This window comes from Podarcis filfolensis, assembly GCF_964270895.1.
Source record: "Podarcis filfolensis genome assembly, chromosome: 7".
Taxonomy (NCBI): domain Eukaryota; kingdom Metazoa; phylum Chordata; class Lepidosauria; order Squamata; family Lacertidae; genus Podarcis; species Podarcis filfolensis.
In genome coordinates this window covers 28,646,842-28,662,657 of record NC_139603.1, presented here as the reverse complement: position 1 = coordinate 28,662,657, position 15,816 = coordinate 28,646,842, and the positions used below count along the sequence as shown (strand labels likewise).

The following is a 15,816-nucleotide window of genomic DNA, read 5'->3' as shown; positions in this document are numbered from 1 at the left end:
TCCCAGGCAAGCGTGCATAGGACTGCAGCCTTGTGCATACAGCACAATCCTATCTCTTCCCTTTGAAATCAACAGGAATTAAAAATACTTAGCTTGGGGTGGATTGCACTGTCAGTGCTTAATATTTTCCATTTCTCACCTGTACATATATACGACATGCAGTCTTAATTTTGACAGTAGTCTAGTAGAAGCTAAGTATTTTGGGATGCCTGCACTTCAGTACTGCCTCTGATAAAATCTTGTGTCTACTGAAAGGGGACCTTCATCTTGCTCTGTTTACAAAACATATGTATCACGACATCAAATCCAGACTGATCTTACCTGGAGCCGATTTACCCACATTAACAAAAAAAAACCCAAAACCAAAAAACTAATTACTTAATTCCACAATCTTTTTCTTCTTTCAAAAAAGCGCTTATTTTGAGACTACAACTAGACTAATGGATAAAGTTCCATCACGTATCTTATGTGATGAATCTGAGTGAATGAAAGTACATAGATAATAATGTGCGTGTGAATTACAGGTGTGGGGAGGGGACAATGAGAGCAAACAGATACCCCACTGAGGAAAATACTGCTTGTGGACCAATCTTGCACTAGCAAACCAATATAGTTCAGCAAACATTGCTTAAGGTAGGCTCTCCATTCATTTCAATGAGTGAATTGATATGAATCGAGGCTGAACTGTAGCAATGCCTGATGGGTTGCTCCTAGTAAACAAAGACAGGGAAACATAACTATCATTTTACTTGAAAATTATGAGCCCAAGCTACTAGGCAAAATGGCCAGACTCCAACACAGAAGAAAGCACACTTGAGGCAATGTCAATAGGCTTAAGTATGCTCTACTCTGTGCAGGATTGTGACTCATAGATTTCTTTCTTTTTTTAAGAAAGAAATGAAAGCAGTGACATGTATAGCATGCACACATACACACACACACATATAATTATGTATAATGTGCATTTTAGACAATATACAGGTACATAAACAATAAAATGTATACCAAATATACAACACCAGTATAACTGTGTATACACTTTTGCATATGTACACTTTTTAAGGTATACATGTATGTATTTATGTATATACATATACTACCCTACAGCAAAATAAAAAATGAGAAGAGCAAAGGAGATAAGGATAAGCTCCAATATGCAACTTCAAGAATAACATATTGTATACCCCTCTTTGGGGGTTGAGATGTCAGAGTAACCGAACTTCAGGGGGTAGCTTCTGTAAGAACAGGTTTTGGAAATATGGCCTGGTCTTCAAAGTCCTGCTCCTTTCTAAGGATGATGAAGAGTTGACCAATTTTCCATAGGAAAAAACGCTAAATTCTATTGGAATGACATATCACCCAAAGATTTTTTTAAGCACCAAAGGTAACAAAAGCAGGTGCTAGGTAAGATTTATATCTCCTTTGCACTAGTCTAGAAGTGACCCAAATCTGGGCCTACAGCTAAGAACATAAGAACAGCCTGCAGGATCAGGCCAATGGCCAATCTAGTCCAGCATCCTGTTCTCACAGTAGCCAATCAAATGCCTGTAGGAGACCTGCACTTAGAAGCCAGTTGGAATTTTTATATCAAATTTAAAAAGGAATCAATTAAAATCAATATACATAAATTTAGGGTCCAATGATTGGTTGGAAATGCATTTGGTGTTGAATTATTTGAGGGACAGTAAAGTTGTGATCAAATATTTGTGAATACCTCCATAGCCTGCTTTTGGAATTTCTCAATTTCCTGTCTCAAATTGTCCCTTTCTTTCTGTAAACCATTTATCAGACCCTGAAGTTCCAGGGTATGCTTGCTGCTTGTTTGTAGTTGACTCTTAAGTTCAATAATTGTGGCATTTTTTTCCTCATCCACTTCACTTCTGCCCCTTCTTAGATCATCATACTCCAATCTCACATTACGCAGCTCTTCCTCTAACATCAAGTGTTCTTTTGTAAGGTTCTCGGTAAGAGACTGAAGTCTTTCAATTTCTATTTTGCACTCATTGAGGCTTTTGCTCTTGTCCTCAATAGCCTTTTGCAAGTGCTCGTTGCGCATGTGAGCTTGCTTTAGATTCTCTTGCTCTTGGACCACCTGGCGGCGCAAGGTTTCGATCTCTGAAGTGTACTTCCTTATCTCCTCCAAGTATCTCTGCTTTTCCCTCATCTGACCATCTAGCACCTCTCTCTGGTGCTTCAAGTCATCTTCACTCCTTTTCTTGACCATCGAGACCTCCTCTATCTGCTGAGTAAGGTTTGTGATCTTGACAGATTGCTCTCTGTAAGACCTCCTCATAGATTCTAACTCTGCTTCCACTTCCTTCCTCTTGGCAGTTTCTTCTCCTATGGCTCTAGCCTGCCTACTAAGCTCCTCCTCCAGCTTGCGTTTCTGCTGCTGCAGCTCTTTCATTGTGCCCTGCAGCCTTGTGCTTTCTTGATCTTTCCCCTTTTTGTCCTGGGCAAGCCTCTCGTATTCGCTTTTTAGCCGCCCCAGTTCCTGCTCTTGGACTTTCAACCTGCTGATGGTCTCTGTGGCATTGATGTTTACTTTCTCCAAATCGTACTGGACTCTTTGCAATCGGATATTCTCCTCCTCCATAGATTTCCTCTGGTTTGTTTCTGCTTCCAGCAACTTTCTCAGCTTTTCAATCTCTTTGTTTTTGTCCTTAATGGTCCTCCCAGCATCGTCAAGAGACTGCTTGTAACGCATGGTCTCCTCGGAGTATTTCTGGACAGTCTGTTTTAACTCAATCTCAAGCTGCTGCTTCTTTTGCGAGATCTCAGAGCCAATGGCTTTTTGCTGGTGAGCATTTTCTTCCACTTGTCTAAGGTTCTCCGATGTCTGACTTATAGTGTTCTTCAGTCTCCTAATTTCCTCACATAAGCTCCTATTTTCTCTCACGACATTGTCGAGCTGTGCTCGGTAATTACTGGATTCCTCGTCCTTCTGCAGTGTCACCTGATTTATTGTGGTCTTTGTGATATTAATCTCAGTCTCATATTTGTTCTTTAAACTAATAATTTCCTCGTCATAACTGTTCCTTACCTTAGCCAATTCATTCTCAAGTTCCCATCGGCTTTTAGCCTCTTCCTGCAGCTGAATCTTTACTCTTTCAAGCTCCTTGGTTTTGTCCTGGATGGTCAAAGCAGCATCTTCAAGCGCTTGCTTGTACCTCGCGTTGTCTTCGTTGCGCAGATGAATGATCTGTTTCAGCTCCAGCTCGATCTGTTGCTTCTGCTGAGCCACCTCCGAGCCACAAGCCTTCTGCTGAAGAATGTTTTCTTCTGCTCTCCTCCGCTGCTCTGTAGCATCCAAAATGCTGTCATTGAGCCTGATGATCTCATCCTTCAGATCTCTGTTCTCTCTCTGCAGCTTATCGATCTGGGCTCGGAGGTTTTTGGCATCATCTTCTTTCTGGGATGCTATCTGGTGGATGGTGGTCTTCTTAATGTTAATCTCGGTTTCATACTTGTTCTTTATATTACTCATCTCCTCATTAAACTGGTTTCTTACCTTAGCCAGCTCATTCTCATATTCTCTCTTCCGATTCCCCTCGTCCTGGAGAAGCACCCTTAACCTTTCTATCTCGTACTCCTTCTCCTTGATGACTTTCTCAGATTCTATCTTTTGCCAACCAAGGCTTTCTTTCTCATTCTGCCTTGTCTTCTGTAGTTGGTCAAAGTCAGTCTTCTGCTGGTCATATCTGTCCTCCAATAGCTTCCTTTTCCTCTTCTCGTCTTCAATCTCATAAGTCAGCCTTGTTATTCTGTCATTCAGATCTTTTATTTGAGCATAGCACTTGTCCAAGTTTTGTTTGGCAGAGCCACCATCCAACTCTGCTTGCCTCTTCATCTCTTCCAAACCCATCAGTTTGGCCTTCAGCTGGGAAATTTCCAACTGGTACTTCTGTAGGTTTTGCTCCAGGAATTTGTGCTTATTGCTGTTATCGGAATTGGCATCTCTGGCTAGTCTCAGCTCTTCTTCCAATAGTTCTATTTTGGTGCTTTTCATCTGCAGATTCAGAAAGCATGAAAGATAAAAATTACCTATCGCAACCATTTTTGACCAACAGCATGCTACTCATTCACACACACACCCCAAAAAAATCACCACTCCACAGCTAATTTTAATAAAATGCCTTTTTTGCTGTTTGGTTGTTTTATTTCATTTTTTTTAAAAAAAACTTCACATTCTCTTGTTAACCATAATGGACAAGACTCTTAACATTCTCAACGAGGCCTTTTTAATATTTCATGGTTTTCAGTGCAAAAGTCCTAGTGCACCAGAAAACATTGGATCTGGAGGAATATATGCTACTCTATGTCAAGCTCTGAAAGCAGACTTAAACCAGAGCTCTGGGGTTCATTTTTCTGGTTTTTACACATCTGTTAGCCTAGGAAAACATTTTTAAAGGCATGATATAAAATGTTTCTTGAAATAAAGAAACTCGTTGATCACATATCATGTCTGAACCAATATTGGACCAAATAGAAAACAACTGTACAGAAACCAGGTGTCTACAAACAGGCTACTTTATGCAAAAAGGAAAAAGGGGAAGGCGCTAATGCTCACAGCGGCCACTAAATACTATTCTCCCTCTTGGATGCCCTGCACGCTGATCTCAATATGTGAAGGAAAACTGGTTCCTTAACGGCAACTGAACATTATTCTGTACATTCTCAGTTTCCTGTTTTTATTGCTTCATGTGTTCAGTGGCCAAGACTGGGCATCCAAAGCCATGCTTAAATTCAGGTTATGCCCTATGTAAAGCTGGTGGCAAAACCAAATTCAGGGGTCCTGAACTTGAGGGAGTGACGACTGAAGCTAAAATGAAAAATCTCATCTACTCAGGGTGGATTTCAAATTGATTTAAATCACTAGTCAGTAAGACTTGCTTTAAATCACTAGTCAGTAAGACTTGATTTAAATCCTTTTTTTACAGAAAGACTCATTCTTGCTGGTATAATCTTAATATTTACAACCAGATGAAGGTTTCATGGAAAACTTAAAACAAATCCTTATTTCCTGATGAATAGCCTTTGGCGTATAATGTAACTTAAATAGAAAATTGTATTTAGAAAGATTTTTTGCTCAAAAGCATTTTATTTTAAAAATCCAATTTAAATAAAAAAATCTGATTAAAATTTTTAAAAATCTGATTTTTTTCCATTTAAAAAAAAATCAATTTTTTTTATCCACCCTGCATCTACTATAACAGGAATAACTAGGAATCAATCTACACAAGCAACAAATCATCTGATAGTAGCTCATTCTAAGCTATTACAACTTCAAACTGCAGATGAGCCCATCACTTGCTTGAAGGATGCCTCATGGGGGAAAAAATCCTCATGCACCTAAACAACTAACATATCCAGGAAAGCTACTCTAAAATCTTCCTAATATGCCCATTTTTAAATGTGCAGGGAGCGGCATTTGTTTTACAGGAAGCAGTGTTCAAACAAGGAATCAGCTCTATCTGCAGTCTAAACTGGTCTAGTCCACAAAAAGCTGTATTGTATGAGTCTGCTGAATGCACGCCTCACATTTAAGACTAAAAAAGCTGAACCGTGTATAGCAAGAAAGTTTGGTTTCCATTGTAGAAGTGTAGCCTTAGAATGTTATTTATTATTGCATGAAGGTATTATTAACAGCATCAGAAATATTTACAAAGCACCCAGGAACCTGACAATTCACAATACAAAAAGGAAGAGGGATATTACCTTTAAATCTTCCAAGCTCTTTAACATTTCACTCAAAAACTTGTAATAGTCTCCTGATTTTGTAAGAAGTTCAATGTAACGAGACTGGATCTCAGCAGCCTGCATGGAAAGGGAGGGAAAAGCAATCTATTGTCAACCTATCCCAAACGCTATGTTTCGTCTGCATCAACAGGCTTGGGGTTTTGCGTTGTTATTATTTTAAAATAAAATGCCAGCCTGATCCTAGATTGACTCTGACTTAAGTATACAGGTAAAGGCAAATGACCCCTGACAGTTAAGTCCAGGTTGCAAACAACTCTGGGGTTGCAGCACTCATCTCGCTTTACTGGCCGAGGGAGCCGTTTGTCCGCAGGCAGTTTTTCCTGGTCATGTGGCCAGCATGACTAAGCCGCTTCTGGTGAAACCAGAGCAGTGCACGGAAACGCCATTTACCTTCCCGCCGGAGTGGTACCTATTTATCTACTTGCACTCTGACGTGCTTTCGAACTGCTAGGTTGGCAGGAGCTGGGACCGAGCAACGGGAGCTCACCCTGTCACAGGGATTCGAACCGCCGACCTTCCGATCAGCAAGCCCTAGGCTCTGTGGTTTACACCACAGTGCCACCCATGTCCCTGACATAAGTATAAATGAGTTGAAATGGATTTAGAGCTGATCTACAAATAGTGGAACGTCCCGTGGTGCAGCCCTTTCTAGATTTTACCACTTTAGACTACAGTAGTACCTCGGGTTAAGTACTTAATTCATTCCGGAGGTCTATTCTTAACCTGAAACTGTTCTTAACCTGAAGCACCACTGCCGCGCCGCGGGAGCACAATTTCTATTCTCATTCTGAAGCAAAGTTCTTAACCCGAGGTACTATTTCTGGGTTAGCGGAGTCTGTAACCTGATGTGTATGTAACCTGAAGCGTATGTAACCCGAGGTACCACTGTATAAGCCTAGGGGGGAGTGTGTCATGCTTAACAACTTCTCTGTGTTTGAAAAACAACCACCACCCTAAACCACCCTGCCTGCAGAAAAACAGCCAGCAAGGAGGAAAATTAGGCTAGAACACACCAACTTTTGATCGCAGAGGGGTTCTGACATATCATATATATACCAAGTATGCAATTCCCCAATCTGCATTCCAAAACACCACCCCGTGCTTTTCTGGAACACCAGTCTCTCGTGTGGTTTAGCAAACAGGTTCCTGCCCAGGGCTACAACACCATAGATTTCCTTCAGAACTGTGTGCACACCTCCTGACTTGGTTTCACCAAGCAAGAACATTACCAATTATCATGAAAGTGCACTTTATTATCATTTACCTCTTTCAGAATTAGCCCTGAAGGAGACTGGACCATGCTGCGCTTAATGGGGATGTTCAGCAAAGTCTCCAGTCCTGAGCAATAAGCTGCAGCCTGCAATTCATAATCCTGCAGAAGAGAAGAAAACACAATTCATTTTGTAAAGACAGCCAACGTATGCCTCCTGACCTGGATTTTCAGAACTGCAGGAAGGCAATAACCTACTCTTTCAACCTTTTGACACCAGCTGAAGACCTGGTTATCTGCCCAGGTTTCTGATGGAATTTTGGTGCCAGTGTTGATGTTTATTTTAGCTGGCTGGTCGTAAATACCTCCCTTGTTTTTAGTCTCTGTGTGATGTATTAAATTTGCAAGCTGCTCTGGAACTGCATTTGTAATGAAGAGTGTGTTTTAGACAGACAGATAATAAATAAAACCCCAAATCCCGATTTTAAGAATCAGTATGGTAGAGGGTCAGAAGAGAGAGTAGTTGCTAAAAAGAAGAATAAGAAATGCATTTAAAACCAGGCATGCCGGAAGTAAGGTAGAGAAACTTTTTTCCACAACTTGCATTAAAAACTCTTTGAATGAAAGGCAACAAAAAAGGATTGATTGTACAAGCAGATCAATGGGGTTTAAATGACATGTCTTAAACTTCAAAAAATCAGCCCCACGATTAACCCAGACAGGGGTATGACAGAATGATTTGGGAATAAGACCCACTGATTTTTTCTTTTTCAAATGCTTTCTAGAAGTATGCTCAGTACTGCAATCTGAACAGAACTACTAGAAACACAAAAATAAAAATAAAATCACAAGATAATCCTGTGTGTATTTTCTTTCCCTTGGTGTAGCCACCTCAGCTTGTTGTCAGCATTTGTGCTTTTCCAAATTTGCCCTGGAAGTTTTGGACCAGCCAGACTATCATGGATACACTTGCAGAAATACAGAGGCTGTCAGTTGGTCTGTATCTTGTAAACTTTGGTTTGCCCAAGAACTGAGCCTATTGTGCTGAGAAATGTGAGTGTGTGAAGAGTGAGAAGGATTTAGTCTAGGATTAAGAGGAGAGAAGGGAGCCTTGCAGGATTAAGCTCTTGTAGGAAAAGATATATTTGTAGGGGAATGTTCAAAAATAACAGTACCTTGATTGCAGCTGAGCACACCTCTGCATTCTTCATCACATCTTCCACTCTGTCTCGCTTGCTTGTTATTTCAGCATGTAAGTTCTGCAAAAAACAACAACAACCCCACAATATTAATTTTATCAGATTTCTAGCCGTCAAGTCTTCTTTTGGTTCAGGAGAATGGCAACACTTGTCAATCACTCCACTGATGATACTATATCTCTCATGGTGATCCCAAGAGACAATTGTGGTGACAAAGATGTATAAAGCAAGCTTAGCTGAGGTGGGATTTGAAATCAAGACATCAAGCTCATAACTTGCACCCTTAATCATTATTACATTAGCAGGGATTCTGACACAAACTCCTAATACTTCACTGAATCTAAGTTGGTTTCACATCAGCCAAATTACTTAGGGGAAACACTTTGCAACACTGAGTGCAAGACAATACCTTTTGCTCCTGCAGATATCTCATGACAGTGCTAACATCTCCCAGCTTCATGGCTTCAATAGTTTCCTGCCGGCGCCTGGCATCACAAATCCATTTATTCAGAGCCTGGTAAAGATCCCGATAGGTTTTCAGCTGCTTCACCTGTTTTTCTAAATCCCAGGTCCTGTAAGACAAAGTAGCAACACATGAAGCTGCCTTAAACTAATTCACATCACTAGTCTATGCAGCCCAGTGATGCCCGCTATGATTGAAAGCAATCTTCCAGATGTGAGATAGAGGTCTTTGCAAGCAGAATTAATCCTAGGACCACTACACAAAGCATATGGCCTCCGAAGAACAGAAAGAGATCCACTTTGCTACTTCAAAAAGCTCCAAGTTAATGCACGCATCATGCAATATCTGCAAAATCTGCATACCATGCAACAGTTGCAATATAGATTGACATATGCCAACATAAAAGCCTTCTGCTTTAAAAGCCACCAGTCAGTAGTGGATAGCGCAGTGAAGCAATGGCACTCAGCTGACCTCCCACCAGATGAATTGCTGCTGCTTACCGGGAGGGAGAATGTGAAGGGTGAAGTTGCAGGGAGGTCAGAATTGTGCAAACACACTGGCAGAGCCAATCCAGCGCTCCTGTCAGTGTGTTTGCTCCACACTGACCTGCATTCTACCTCAACCCCTCTCCTTTCCCGTAAACAGTGGCAACTCAGAAGGTCAGGGAAGTGTTACCTCCTCCAACATTCTGTGTGACATTCCATTCTAAACATAACATATAAACTGGAATCTTCATAGAAGTAGCTGTAGTTTCCTAGGGAAGGACGTTTTCAGCTACTACGATCTCAAGTCAAACACTCATCAGTTCAGTCTGGAAATGACTTGGTGTTATGTATGAACCCAGCCCAGTATTGGCTTATTAAGTTACAAACCATAGGTAATGTTAACCTGGACCTCCTTAACTATGGCTAAAGAGCTGGCACAGCCCCAAAGCTAGAGAATGATGAGTCTAGAGCAGCAAAAATGCAAACCACTCTCAAGGCTCAGCTGATCTCCCTGGTGCCTTTAACTATTACAGGAACTAGAAAGTCAAGTTTTAAATTATTATTTTTGCAAGATGCCTCAGTTTTAACTATTAACTATGGTTAGCATTGATGGGTGTACGAGGTCTACAGCTTACTGAACACCTGATTTGAAGTTTACTCTTTAGAAATCACAAACAAACCTGTCATCAATCTGCTTATCCACCCTTTGCCAACGGTCTGTGAGGTGCCCGACTTTTTCAGTGAACTTTCCAAGATCTAAATCGTGGAGAGGATACGACTGGCAAGACTGCGAGTGGACCTGGTGAGCCCTCTGCAGCTCTGCCTCCATGGTACCAAGCAGCGACTTCTTCATACTAAGGTCTCCTTTCATTTTCTGGAAAAAATAAGCAACAGAATAATCTATCTTCGGTATCCCAGATCTCACTAGAAAGTAAACACAACCACAACATAATCCAGACAGCTGCAAGAAAGGGCAGAATAGGTTGCATATGATCAAACTTAACATATCTGGCAATATTTAGAGAACGCAAACAAGCATAAACTGTATTATTTTTTCATAGGAAATAGAATGTGTTAATTTATGAAAGCAAGACCAAATTATAAATCGTAATATACAAATCTATTATAACATTAAGCTTTCCCCCCCTATATTTAAAAACAGCACAAGGTCTTTAAGACATTGTGAGTAACCAATTCATGGCTCAATCTCCGATATATACATAAAACCCTCTCTCTTACCTTCAGGCAGGCTCGATAAGCTTCCACCTTATCTGGGTCCAAAGAAAGAGTATCCTCTTCTGTAAGTCTGACTTCGAACACTCGGATCACATCTTCTGTTTGGAGAATTGCCTGGAGCAGGGACCTCAGCGCATTCAAGCTGTAGCAAAACAATGCCATCAGAAAGTCATATGCAGGGTTGGGAAAAGATCGTTTGCTTTCAGTCTCTTTTCTCTCCACCCCTCATTGCTTGGGAGTAAGTGCCACTGGACACAGCAGAACTTAATTCTGAGTAATAGGCATAGCATTGCTCTATGAAGTTGGTTTTGGTCGCCAGTCGATTCTAAGGAAATTTGAGCCCACATGCAAACTGTTCCACATGCAAACTGAGGAATATGTATAGAAAATGAAACTGGACGCCTTCATCTGCCCCAACTGCAATAAAACATGTCCCTCTCCTATCAGTCTCCACAACTACAGCAGGCGTTGTTACGGTTTGACTTCACCCCAATGGCACACTTTCCCATCATCTCTCGAGATGGATGGATGTCAACAACAGTATAGAAAACTAGGCATCTGCATAAATGACGCTGCTTGGTACAGCTTATTTTGCTGAAGAAGTTGGACCTCCTTGGTTAGAGTTACCTTAGTTTAAAATATTAATAGTTACGGGTGTATGTTGGATTTAAATCCTTAAAACATGCAGTTGATTAAATAAAAGCACTAATCACTAAAGAATAACAACAAAGCACACCTATAATATGGATAACCATAGGACTGCTTGTCTATTTCCTTACCTGTCCAAATAACCAGCAGAGACCCCATTAATATTTTCCAGTTTCTGAAACAAGGTACTTATTTCAGACTGCAAATAGAGATACTTTTCAGAGCCTCTAAACCTGGGGAGATAATCTTTCTGCCCATTGAGAGCGACCGCTATTGCCTGAGAATCATTTTGTATACCCTGAGAGAGAGAGAGAGAGAGAGAGAGAGAGAGAGAGAGAGAAGAAATGTTATTTATTCTCACGCACTTCTTAAGATCACATTAACAACCTGCAATTGATGTATCATCTATCTTGCCCCACGAACATGTGTTTCATGTTTAAGAAAATAAAAGGACTGAAAGAGATGTTCAGACACTTTTCTCTTTGGTATGCAATCCCATAATAAGCAACTTCTAGTACAAATCCCCAAAAGGTTCCTACTATCCTTCCAAGCTCTCTGCACACACATACTGTTCAGGGACCAGATCCACCAGCTGTGAAAGATGGCCATCTTTGCAAGCTAAGAAATTCTGATTGGATGAGATAAATGTGTATTTTTTAAAAGTCTGCCAGAGAGTTGTTAGGACTGACAGGGGCAGGGTCTTCTCAGTGACTGATATTAAATGTGCTGCGCTGCTTATAAACAAGTGGAGTTGATGGGTGTTTTATTGTGATAATGTTGTGTCCATCTAGTTCAGTATTTTCTAGTGACGGGCAACTGCCCTCCAGCTCTCAGGCAGATCTCTTGTGTCACATATTAGCTGATCCTTGGCTCTCTACCACTGAGCTATGGTCTCTCTCCTAGTAGCTGCTGTAATACTTGCTCTAGCATAGATAGAAGTCATCTCATGACCTCACTGCACAACAGATTGGCCACAAATGCCACCAGTGTTATTATACTAGTGATATCAATTCATCTTGGCACTGCTGGTGCTTCTTAAGAATATGAAGAGTGGAAAAAGAGAGAATCAAGAGGATTTGGGAGAGTTTCATTCAGTCTGAACCACACACAACCATGCTACGCCTGTCCGGTGCAAATCAACACGTACCTCTAATTCGTTGATTCTGACGGACAAATTCTGGGAGGCCCCTTGGTCTGGCTGAAGGATGGTTCTCTGCGCCATGCGGAGCTCACAGTTCTCGATTTGGCGACGAAGCTTCTGGAGTTCCATAAGCATCCAGGCTTCATGCTTCTCTAGCTCCTGCTTCTGATTCTGGACTTGCTGGGATGAGCCCAGGTGAGTGACTTCAGTTGTCACAACTGGTATAAAAAAAGGGGGGGGGACAACCAGTGAGTCAGTTTTCGTTTTTTTGGAAAATTAACCCCTGTGAATTGAGGTGGTGTGACGTCATGGCAAACAATGCGCTGTGGATAGGGAACAACTTGTATGCACTGCTGAATAAGTCTGCCTTCATTTCTCCTGCCCCATCACCTGGCAAAAGAACATGCAAGCAATTGGGCGTGTGCCAGGTGAGGTTCTAGATCGGGGTCAGCAAACTTTTTCAGCAGGGGGCCGGTCCACTGTCCCTCAGACTTTGGGGGGGAGGACTATATTTTTGGGGGGTAATGAACAAATTCCTATGCCCCACAAATAACCCAGAGATGCATTTTAAATATAAGGACACATTCTACTCATGTAAAAACACGCTGATTCCCGGACCATCCATGGGCCGGATTTAGAAGGCGATTGGGCGGGATCCGGCCCTGGGCCTTAGTTTGCCTGCCCATGTTCCAGATCAGCAGTTCTCAACCTGTGGGTCCCCAGATGTTGTTGGACTACAACTCCCATCATCCCTGAGCTCTGGCCTTCCTAGCTAGGGGTGATGGGAGTTGTAGTTCAACAACATCTGGGGACCCACAGGTTGTTCTAGGTGATTAAAAATGTGCTTGCCTATAGCGGTCAGCACCCATTTACCTACACACAGACTTCAAGTGTGCTATTATTTGGTTTAGTGTACCCATTGAGCCTTTTAGTGAAGCAGAGGCCTACCTATGAGGAAGCTATGGGAAAGGGCTATGGTTCAGTGGTGAATCACATGCTTTGTGTACAAAAGAACCCAGGTTCAGTCGCTGGCATCTCCAGGTAAGGCTGGAGGAGAACAGTCTCAGAAACCTTAAGGTTCCTGCCAGTCAGCACAGACCATACTGAGCTAGATTTGAAGCTCCCAGAGCAGCTTACATAAACTCAGTAATGAACAAGGCAACCTGGCCCTCAGTCTAAAAGGCATGACACAAAAGGAAGAAGCGGTGAGGAGGGAAGAGGACAACAAGCAAACTCAGGCACCATGGACTAATTGTCTGTCAAGTTACTATGTGTCAGGCTGAATGCAGTTCACCAAGTACCTGTTGGCCCAGCATGTATTTGACATTCCTGTATTTCTGCAGTCCCAGGCATGGAAGAGGGACACACAATTGACTGCAACCTTGGTGAATTGCATGCATGGTTGGTGGACTGCATTTGGCTCAGTGGGTCGCAAGTTGTGCAGGCTTCCAAGGTGAAGCACGACTACACCCTGCAACAGACGGTGCGGTTTCTACCACTCTTGTGGAAAGCTGACCTTGATTTGGTTGCTGCGGACGCTGCTGGTGTTGGCCTGGCAGCTGGATGACCAATGTTTGGTAGTGCTTCTGAGCATCCGAGAACTGAGTCTGGATTTTCCTCTTATCCTCATCTGCAAACATCTCCGAGCCCTGGCTGTTCCTGATGAATTCTTGATAATGAATCTCCAGGTCAGCTATTACTCTCTGGTAATCTTCTCTGCGCATGGTCTTCAGCTGAAATGAACAGGCAGAAACAATTTAAGGAAAAGCAGCCAAAGAAAGCTGATGCAATCCTCCGGAATGATGACTACAGAAGAGGGGCATTCTGGAGAGTTATTTATATTTGTAGGATTAACAATGACAAAATGAGCTAACCGTAGAGGTTTACGTTAGAATGAAGAGCTTAAGGTTGCATGCAATGGAATGAGCCCATAAAAGAAAACAGGGAGAGTCTTGGTCAGCAAAAGCAAGAGTTGACTGCAGAATTGCCAGTCATGTTATCAGTACAAACAAGGCTTGAGAAAAGGCAGACAGCCCCTGTAAAGTCTAGAATGCATATACCCAAGTCTTCTTATATATGTGCTCAAAAGTTAGGAAAAGTGCACATTTGCGAAGACTATGACAGCTCCTGGTCAAACTTTATAGAAGTCATTTCAACACCCACCTTAGCAATAGTCAGAGCCTTTATCTTCTCAATGTCAATCATGCAGTAATGCCAAGACACCAGGCTTTTCATGTTGATGTAGAGTTGATTCCAGAGAGCCATAATGGCCTCATAGTATTGCTCAATCCTAAATGGCAATGAATGTGTTAACTCAGGTTCGAAAAGCAACATCAGTGTCTCCTAGTCAACCAGAAGACGAGCGTCCTGAGCAGATAAGGGCTCAAAACCCCAAATAGGAAAACGCAAATGTTTTCAATATAAATGTGGACTTTTTTCGATGCAGCACATTGAGAGCTAGAAGTCTGCTCCTTGTGCAATGATTCCAAAACTAGGTGCTGCAGGGCTAAAGTGTGTTGGATACCATATTGGATACATTCAACTAATGATGTGACCTCATTTAACCCAAAAGAATACATAAATAAATATGAAAGAACCCTATTCATATTTAGCCTGTACTGAATAACCACAAATTAAAATGAATCTGAATTAAATTAAACCAAAAATTTTGTTTCCGGTCAGAATTAGCTTTGCTTAGAATCTGGGAGAAAGGCTGCAAAATGGGCTCTTGAGGGGTGGGGAAAGCCCACCCTCTAGAAAGGTTTCTTGTTGCAACACAATGGAGACTGACCTTCTATAGCAGGGATGGAGAACTTCTGGTCCTCCAGATGTTCTTGAACACTCATTCCCATCACCCAACATGGCAAATGCTCCTGGATGATGGGAGTTGGAGTCCCACAACACCTAGACGTTCCCCTTTCCCTACAGACTTGCTCACAGCCAGCACTTCCCACTCAAAACACAAAATTAAATTTTTGCTCGCTGGCTTTGAGTTCCTTAAATAATATATAGATGGGTGCACAGAGTCCACCCAGTCACACTGTTATATGCAACTGGGCTCTTTTCTGACCCAATCAAAGATACACAACATACAGAGCCAGGGAAGAACTCACACTTTTTTTTCAAGCAATATGGCTTCAGGTTTTATGAATAACTCACTTAGTCGCCAGATCCACAGCTAATGGATTAGGGGGAGGGATAATGAGACTGACAGATGGCACCAGCATATCGACTCCTCCTGGCCCAGTCACATGCCACTTGCTACGTTCGCTGTTGTCTTTCAAAATGCACTCGTCTCCTTTGCGCATGGTTTTCTATGGAAAAGGCAGGAGAAAACGATTGTAGGCGTTAACACACTGGGACAACGTAAATACTTATGATGTAGTTTTCAGTTGATGTAATTAGGACCCTAGGACTAGACAACTTTTAGTCATAGGTCTGAATACACATATAAAAAAGGCTTGGATACCCAGAGGCCAAGATGTACGGGATTGAAGCTGGCATGCATTCCTATTAACATGCAACTTTATATATACGTATGCATAAAATAACCTCATGGAAAAATTGTTAGGCTAAACTACTGCAATACACTGGGGTTGCCCTCTGTGCCCAGTGATGTGATGCAGAACACCATAACCTACCATTTGTTGGGTCAATCACAGGGTGTTCTCTGT

General features: G+C 41.9%; 1 protein-coding gene across 3 annotated transcripts in view; it reads right to left on the bottom strand.

Annotated features, from left to right (window-relative positions):
* DSP (desmoplakin) overlaps positions 1-15,816 on the bottom strand; it is a 47,694-nt gene that overhangs the window by 4,249 nt on the left and 27,629 nt on the right. The window contains exons 12-23 of one of the 3 annotated variants that reach the window (XM_083623649.1): positions 15,302-15,456; positions 14,306-14,432; positions 13,659-13,875; positions 12,149-12,360; positions 11,133-11,299; positions 10,357-10,495; positions 9,798-9,991; positions 8,579-8,741; positions 8,146-8,229; positions 7,025-7,132; positions 5,719-5,817; positions 1,715-4,009 (exon numbers count right to left, since the gene is read on the bottom strand). In XM_083623649.1, coding sequence (XP_083479775.1) covers positions 1,715-4,009; positions 5,719-5,817; positions 7,025-7,132; positions 8,146-8,229; positions 8,579-8,741; positions 9,798-9,991; positions 10,357-10,495; positions 11,133-11,299; positions 12,149-12,360; positions 13,659-13,875; positions 14,306-14,432; positions 15,302-15,456 — 3,960 coding nt within the window. The remainder of the gene's footprint in view (positions 1-1,714; positions 4,010-5,718; positions 5,818-7,024; positions 7,133-8,145; positions 8,230-8,578; positions 8,742-9,797; positions 9,992-10,356; positions 10,496-11,132; positions 11,300-12,148; positions 12,361-13,658; positions 13,876-14,305; positions 14,433-15,301; positions 15,457-15,816) is intronic. The other 2 variants (XM_083623650.1, XM_083623651.1) reach the window with 2 other exon arrangements.